Raw genomic sequence first — 9,374 nt, 5'->3', positions numbered from 1 at the left:
CACACACCAATTATCAAAGCTTTGCATTTACTTTTTGGACGGAGACTGCACCAAATTATTGAAGTTCTGATATCGACAGCAACTATGATGTATTTATATATATATATATATATATATATATATATATATATATATATATATATATATATATATATTATATATTTTGATAATGCTTATTATTATATTTGATATCATGCAAATATTCATATATTTGTATTTTATTTTAAAAAAACATAGAATATGATAAGTTTGAGAAATCGTATTTCCTTGGATGCTTTTCCATTTAATATGATTTGCATACATATAATTTTTTTAGCCATTGACCAATTAAACTATTTGATTCATTTGTACATAAGAAAAAATATATAATATCACCGATTTAATTTCAAAGCGTGTCTCAACTCTCAACCTCATCATTTAATTCAAAGGCAGAGAGTAGGATAATTTTTTAAAATATATAATGGTAATATATTACACATGTAATTTTGATATGATTCATATCCACTAGGTGAATAACACTTCAATGATGAACACATAGATATGCACAAGTGATTGATCGTGTAACAAAATATATATATATAATTTTGTTGAGTAAGTCTCATGTGAGACCGTCTCACAGATCATAATCTGTGAGATGAGTCAACCCTACCCTTATTCACAATAAAAAGTAATACTTTTAGCATAAAAAGTAATATTTTTCATGGGTGACCCAAATAAAAGATCTGTATCACAAATACGATCAGTGAGACCAGTCTAACACAAGTTTTTGCCTTTGAACACGATCAATCGCTTGTACATAATTTATTGTAATAAATATTGACGTAGCCAAAAATTATGATTAGCCGAGTGAATGATATATTTAGAATATATATAATTTATTGTAATAAATATTGATGTAGCCAAAAATTATGATTAGCAGAATTACTCTGCGGGTTCGTAAATGGGTCTAGATAGTTAGTGGAGAGAAATCTTTGTGGATTATTACCTGCGTCACAAACAAACGTCAGGGACGTCGGGCTTTTACTCCGACGCTCAAGTCAGAAAATAATTCAAAGATGTTAATTGGAAGGAAAAAAGTTCAAGCATAAAATCCTCTCCCCTTGAATAATGGGAATCCTCTCTTATTTATAGATTTTTTTGGAGTATATAGTGGCCTTGAGCTTTTATAATTAATTATAGGCTTGAGCTTTTATAATTAATAATTTGGAACTCAATAATAAATTGAATAATTAAATTGAGTCATTACTCATCAAATATGAAATTTAAACAATATGATTAATGATATTTGATGTGTAAAGGTTCTTACGTTATACTTCGTAATTTATTCATGCGATCGTCTTTGTTTTATCAAAGGGTATTGATATTAGCAAGTCGGTCTACATGTCCAAATGCATTCTCCCCAAATTTCGAACGGAAAATAGACAATTTACAGATTCTTGCCAAATAATAATTTACTAACAATTTGTACTATTTTTGGGGTCTGTGTAGATAAAGATCAATGTATAAGAACGATTTCTCGAGTTATTTTCGGGCAAATACGGTGCATATACTCTTTCGAGGTATGACAACTTTCCCTTCAAATCTAATAATTTTTTTGTTCCCCCAATAATAATGCAATGTTCATATATTTTTCATTTTACTTTTTTTGGCATTTCTGAACAGACTTGCCGACTATTATTATATTTTAGGAAACAAAATTTCAAAATAAAACAATTTCTTTATAGAATAGGTCTCTTGTGAGATGATATCACGAATCTTTATCTGTGAGACGGATCATCTCTACCGATATTCACAATAAAAAGTAATACTCTTAGTATAAAAAATAATATTTTTTCATGGATGACCTAAATAAGAATTGTGTCTCACAAAATACGATTAATGGGATCGTTTTACATAAATTTTTACATATTCTTTATAACGTTATGGTGAAATAAACAATGTGTATTTATTTGTAAACTATGAATATTAGGTTATATGGGATGAGTCAACTTAACTCGAGGAAAAACAATATCGAAATGTCACAAATTGTTGTGATTCTTTGATTGTGATATATTGTAAAGACCCAAAATTTTACTATACAAAGATACTAAGTATCAAGTTCATTTTAGTTTTGCATTGAAGATAAATTATGTCATAGAGGAGATACAAACAGACAAAGTACCAAGTTAATTTTAGTTTTGCATTGAAGATAAATTATGTCATGGAGGAGAATAAATTACATGCAACATTTGGTATGGAGGGGAACGCCTAAAGTTACATTAGTTATTACATGTCATAAACCATGCAACTTTTGACATGGAAGGGAATGCCTAAAGTCACATTGATTATTACATGCCATAAACCATGCAACCTTTGACATAGAGGGCGAATGTCAAAAGTCACATTTGTGCTTATAAATAGTGGCAAAAGAATGAGTGAAATCACAACAAAACAACATAAAAAATTCTCTTCAAAAGTTGCAATTTATTTAATTGTTATTAAATCTGCTATATAAATATCTATACTATATTATTAAGTGTGAGGACATGATAATAAATACCTAGTTTATACTATATTATTAAGGGTGAGGACATAATAATAACTACCTAGAGAGGACACCAACTTTTTTTTTTCCAATTTTACCCGTATATGATATTAATATTACACTTTGTTTTTTTTTTTAAATTTCGACACACACATTTTTTTTAATTTTTTTTATTTCAACCATTCAAATATCAATTTAGTCCCTTTATAATTTGTCAAATTTCACTTTAGTTCATCGATAATGATAAAAAATATTGTACACACACATATCACGTGCGCAGGATAACTAATATATATATATTTTCGTCGGATAGATAATAACGCCATTCTATGCAATGTCGACATAAAATGGATGGTGATTATGTGTTGATTAAAATGGGGCCTCATTTTTTTACGAGCGAACGGAAGCTTCTGGATAGCCATGATGATTTCCAAATCTTGAATTAAATTAGTTTACGAAAATGTTCTAACTCGTAAACACATAAAATTAAAGATCGATAATTTTTTAGCAATTTAAATGATGATATTTTTGTTGAAATGTCATTAGATTAACAATTTAGCTTAGACCAATGAATATTTGTGAAGATAATAAAGTTTTTTGGAAACCAAAGAAGAACATCACTATTCGACTCGAACCAAAAACTAAAAGTCTGCCTCAACACGATGATTGCCAAGCTAATATGGCTGCACACATTCTCACACAATTTATTTTTAAGAGTAGATCTCTTGTTAGACGATCTCACGAATCTTTATCTGTGAGATAGTTATTACGCTAAATCTGTTGTTTGGAATAAATTTTATGGATTTTTTCTTAGTTACAAAAAAGTGTATTGTTTGATAATATAAAATGAATCTTGATTTTTTCAAAAAATAAAAATAAAACTAAAAATAAAATTCAATTCGACTCACTTGCTCTTTTTGTTACCAGGCAAAAACTTGTGTGAGACGGTCTCTCAGGTCATATTTTGTGAGACGGATCTTTATTTAAGTAATCCATGTAAAAGTATTATTTTTTATGCTAAAAGTATTACTTTTTATTGTGAATATGGGTAGGATTGACCCATCTCACATATTGAGATCCGTGAGACGGTCTCACATGAGATCTACTCTTGTTACCGTCATCATTATTAGATGTCGATAAGCATTGAATGGACCTAATTGGTTGAGGGTAGGTTTGGTAAACGTCAAGAAACATAATAATAATAAATGACAATAATATTATTATAAGATATATTTAATTTAGGGAGTGATGTAAAAGTTTTACTTTAAATAATGTTAATACTTCGTACATTTTGAAATTTATTATAATTAAAACTATATCGAAAATAGATCAATTTAATCCTATTATTTAAATATATCGAAACAGCTAAATTTTTCAAAAAAGTAGAAATTCAATAATTTTCAATTGTTTACTCCAAACGCGACGTTTTGTCAAACTGTAGTCTCCGAATTTTTTTTAAAGAAAATTCAAAAAATAATTATTTATTTCTCAAAAACTTATTGTTTTTAAATTAAAAATAATCGAATTTTCTTTTTTCACTTTACATTGTGGGGTGGTTGGGTAGCTAATATAATTTTTGAAATTTCGTGTGCTAATTTTGGTTGAGAATTATCCGGTCATCCAAACATCCCACCATAGAAAATCTACGCGTTAGATTCAACACGCTGGCCTATATCAGCCGCTCGATCTGTGTATCTTGACGCGATAATCACGCATTCCAAGCTTTAGATCAGATGAAGAAAACTTTTGGTTCTTTACATTAATTATTGGAATTTTATTTGGACTAAAACATAGATTAATCAGTGAATTTCATGTGAGAACGTGTCACGGATTTTAATCTGTGAGACAAGTCAACACTACCCATATTCACAATAAAAAGTAATATTTTTTCATTGATGACCCAAATAAGAGATCCGTCTCACAAATACGACCCGTGAGATCGTATCACACAAATTTTTGCTTAGATTAATTGTCTTACATAAGTATTTATATAAATAAATATCTAGTTTAAAAGAAAGTTGATACCTTTTATTTTGTGTTATGTATGTTTCATTTTATGTAAAATATGTTTTAAATTTATTCATAAATCAAAAAATATATTTTTGGAATAATAAAAAATTTAATAAATTTTTTTACTATATAAAATTATATTGACGAAATAGTCTACAAGTCAAAGAAGTTGTCTACCAAATGAACAATCCCCACGTGTCCAGTGCTGACACCTGCCAGTAGTAGATATCAATATACAGGTGTCAATAGATTATTGGCCAAATCAAGAAATAGCCAATATCTGAGACTTAGATTACAAATATTATTTTTCAAAAAATATGTATTATTATTCTGTATTTTCTAAATATATTTTTATAGAACATATATAATAGCAATTAAATAAATGTAAGCAAGATTGAAAATGAAATTGATATAATCTTTAAAAAAGTAATAAAAAGCGATAAGGCAAGGGCTTAGCTTTGGCCTTTATATATGAGCAGAGTGCTCCCACCATTGTCATAGAGTGAAAAATTCAGTGAGGTCACAGCCGAAAAAAAAAAATCAAGAGAGTTCCGTTAACATTTTCTTCTAAAATTTTCCCCCCTTCTAAGCACTCCCCGCTTCTTGGATCACTTTCTGTCATCGTCTGTCTTTCGAAAATTTAAATCGATTTTCTGGGTTTGGCTTTTCTTGATTTGGAGGTTTAATTTTGGTTAAATTACATACCTGAAAAAGGAAGAACGTAACCCGATAACGTTGTTTTATTTTTTTGAAGGCCAGGTGATTCAGAAGAGAGATCGCTTTTTGTTTGTGTAAATCTATTTCTGTTGCTGTGTTTGTCTTTCCTTTGATCTGAACTGCCAAAAGGGTTTCTTTTTATACCCGTCGAGGTGTGGTTTTGGATCTTGAAAAAGGTTCTAAGAAAAGGTTGCTTATTTGAAAACCGATTCGATCCTTTGTTTGTGTAGGAATTTTGGAACTTTTGCAGATCTGATAATTACCTGTTCTTTGGTTTTGGTATAAGAATCAGGTTAATTTTATCGACCTTTTAGCATTGATTAATTTTCCCTTGTGTGTGAATCTTCAATTTTTTCTTGATATAAGAAACCATGGCCGCAGCTTTAGATGCATACAATTCTTGCAGTAGCTATGTTTGCTCCACAGATCCTCTCAGAGAAGAGCTTATGCAAGCACTTGAACCTTTTATGAAAAGTGCTTCCTCTTCTACAAATATTTCTTCTGTTTCCCCTTTTGATTCAGCTTCTTCTTCTTCTTCTCGCTCTTCTTTCTTTTCTGGATCTTCCAATATGTACCCTGATTTTGGCTCGATCTCATCAAAAACCCATGAAAAATTATTTTCTCCCGTTTTTCATGCTGTTAGTCAACCAGGAGATGCACCAACTGTTAGTTATAGTTCAATAGGGCTCAATCAGCTTACCCCATCTCAGATCCTGCAAATCCAGGCGCAGTTTCAGCAGATCCAAGCTCAGTTTAAGATCCACCAACATGAAATTCAAAGAGGTCTCAATCATAACTCATTTTCAAGATTTCTTGCCCCGACACCTGTCCCTATGAAGCAGCACCGTGGAAACCTCCCAAAGCCCACAAAACTCTACAGGGGAGTGAGGCAGAGGCATTGGGGGAAATGGGTGGCTGAGATTAGACTCCCGAAAAACAGAACCAGACTTTGGCTTGGAACCTTCGACACAGCAGAGGAGGCGGCCTTAGCCTACGACAAGGCTGCGTATAAGCTGAGGGGGGACTTTGCGAGGCTGAATTTCCCCCACTTAAAGCATCAACTGTGCCAAGAGTCCAGTGGCTTCAAACCCCTCCATTCCTCTGTTGATGCAAAACTTGAGGCCATATGCCAAAATTTGGCCATTTTGCAGAATAAGGGAAATTCAGGGAAGTCCTCTTCTGTATCTGATAAAAATATCAAACCTTTGGTACAGAATGACGAATCAAAACTCGAAAATTCAGCTAATGAAGCATCCAACGAGAAAATAAGTTATCTGGGAGCAATTGGTGCTGTCAAAGTTGAGACCTCATTATCATCCGATTCCCCATCTGATGAAACATCATCACCTTTGTCATCATCATCAGCCGGGGGCTTGGGTTCCGGGTCTCCTGAACCGGGCGACGACTTCTTCAATTTCACGGAGTCTTGCTTCGAGGCATTCGATAATCCGATGTTGCAGAAGTTCCCTTCGGTGGAGATTGATTGGGCATCTTTGTATTGAAGTTCTTGATTGAAATTTCCTTGTTATTTTAGGAGTTAAAAGTTCAATAAGTCCTAGATTTAATATGGAGTCTCAGCTTTGGCTTTTGCGAATGGGTTTTTTGACATTTGCAGATGCTTTCAAAGTGTCGAATAAATATGCTTAGGTGTATGTAATGCAATATTGTAAGAAAACTTCATCTTTGTCTGCTGGTAGTTTTTTTCCATGCATGACAGATGAAGTTCAGTCTTTTACATGAATTTTTAGCTGTCTGTGAATGTAATTTGTAAGTTCAATCTACTTGTGTAAATTATTATTATTAGTAATTTGCTCTCTCTTTATATTCGTGCGTTCTTGAAAAACTATCATTTATTCTCTCTTTCTGTTGTGTTTGTACATAATGTTACATTTGAAAACTTTGGACGATGAGTATCAAAGGTGAAACAGACCACAACCCCCACATATCATGTCATTAATGAAAAAGTTTTAAAACAAACAAAAATTTGTCCGATCTTAATATGACCGATCGATGTTTCGAAGAGCCAGCCAGCCTTTTGTCGGGGACAGATTTCATATTATGATGATCACTATTTTTTAAAATCATATATGAATGTTTTTAAATATCTAAATTTGTCTAACTTGTAGTTTTCGCGTGCCTTCTCGAATTCTCTTTTCATTGACAAACATTACAATTTACAACACTAGCTATTGCTAACACCACGAAAACATTGGCACAATATTTCCTACCAAATTCATAATAATGTACAATCGATTTCGTAGTATGATAATCAGAGCCTTGGCAGGACTAGTAGACTTGACATCCTCCGGCGTATATATTCGTGTCTTAAGGATATTTTTTCCGAACGATTGATATAGGAAAATACAATGCATGGTTGCATGAGATAGAAAGCAAAACCTACATGTATGTACAGTGAAAAGAAACTGTGATTGGTTAGTTATGTAATATCTCCAAGATCCCTCGATTTAATGGCAAGAATGGTGTCCAAGACCCGTGATGTCTAGGGTTCAAATCTCACTTGTATGAGTAGTTTTTATACTTTAAATAATTCGCACACCGTATAAAATAAATAAAAGCTCATGCAGCATCTGTCGTCGTTGAAAGCATGCATTATATTATCTTAGCAGAATGACTAAAGCTGCATTATTTGAACGAAGAGTGCTGCAAACATGATCCACGACTCAAGGATTTTATTTGTAAACCGATTTCTAGGCCAAATGAAATATTTAACAGTGAGTGGTTGCTCAATATTCTTATTATCAGTCGTAATTTCTATATATATATAAATGAATGAACAAGCAAGTGAAGGTGAAGAGAAACACATCCCGCCATTGTTATTCACAAATTATTTAACGTACACTAGCAGCAGGAATCTTGTCTTAAATTGTGCTAACTTCGTATCTTATTTAATATATGTAAATATAATTTCTTGAAAGGAAAAGAATCAAAGAATTTGGAGGCCACCACACCACTTTCACTCACTTTCAGGCATATAATCCATTCGATTTCAAATGGTTCCCATTCTTTATTCTCAGCGCATGCGAAGACAAATTCACACTACCAAAAAGTTGATTCTAAAAAGTCCTCTTTCGAGCATCAAGAATCCTTCGAAGATGAGCAATGTAAGATTAACCTTTTTACCTTCTTTATTTGAAGAATATATAAAATAACATTTTAAAATCTGATAATAGATCCCCTCAGAGAAAAAATGTTCGATTTTAGGATATAAAGGAGTGTGAACAGGTGTAAAATGTCGACGCGTAAAGTTATTCCCTAGCAATTGATGCAAGAAAATTAAAAGGCTAATGATCAACTTGACCAATTTCACTTTCAGCGGCCACTCGGGTTTTAGCTTCTTTTGTAATCCAAGAGTCACAAAAAATAAATGAGTGAGTTTTATGTTAGACCGTCTCACGGATACTAATTTGTGAGACGAGTCAATTCTACCCATATTAACAATAAAAAGTAATATTCTTAGGCTTTGTTTGGTACGTGTAATGTGATAAGTAAATGATTAGTAATTAGAGTGATTGAAAAATGAGATATATGGATTAATAGTATGGTGAGATAAATAACATGATATTTGGTATGATTTTAAAATGATTGATTAACTTTGTAAATTTTATTGTAATGATCAAAATGCACCAAGTGTTAATTAAATATATATCTTTAAAATAATTAGATAGATAATTAAATATTTATAATTATAATTTATGTTTATTAAAATTAATTTAAATATATTTATTAGAAATATATTTGAAAATATTACGATAATCATTAAACAAAATAAATTAGAATTTAATCAATATTTATTTTCATAAAAGAATTAATTAACAAGATTATAAATTTAAAAATTAAATTTAAGATAGATTTGTATTACAATTTATTTTCTTTAAAATGATTGAAAATAATAAAAATATATGAAATTAATTTATAAAAAAATATAATAAAAATTTAAATATTAAATTAATTATTAAATTTTCACTAATTTTAATTTTCATATTATATTGAAGAAGACAATTCAATGGTGTTATGATCAATATAAAATCTTATCATGATCATTATTCAATAATTATAAATTATCACACCTTTTTAGAGGGATATTTAATCACACAAATAACAT

General features: G+C 30.8%; 1 protein-coding gene across 1 annotated transcript; it reads left to right on the top strand.

The window, feature by feature from the left end:
• The first annotated feature begins 5,023 nt into the window (after nucleotides 1-5,023).
• On the top strand, nucleotides 5,024-7,073 carry LOC140841772 (ethylene-responsive transcription factor RAP2-13-like). Its single transcript, XM_073209435.1, has one exon. It carries the CDS (start codon nucleotides 5,623-5,625, stop codon nucleotides 6,751-6,753), a length of 1,131 nt encoding a protein of 376 aa, XP_073065536.1. The 5' UTR covers nucleotides 5,024-5,622; the 3' UTR covers nucleotides 6,754-7,073.
• The last annotated feature ends 2,301 nt before the right edge of the window (nucleotides 7,074-9,374 follow it).

The sequence above is a fragment of the Primulina eburnea genome, chromosome 9, assembly GCF_022965805.1.
Source record: "Primulina eburnea isolate SZY01 chromosome 9, ASM2296580v1, whole genome shotgun sequence".
Lineage (NCBI taxonomy): Eukaryota > Viridiplantae > Streptophyta > Magnoliopsida > Lamiales > Gesneriaceae > Primulina > Primulina eburnea.
Note: the sequence above shows the minus strand (reverse complement) of the source record. Positions and strands in the feature narration are given on the sequence as shown.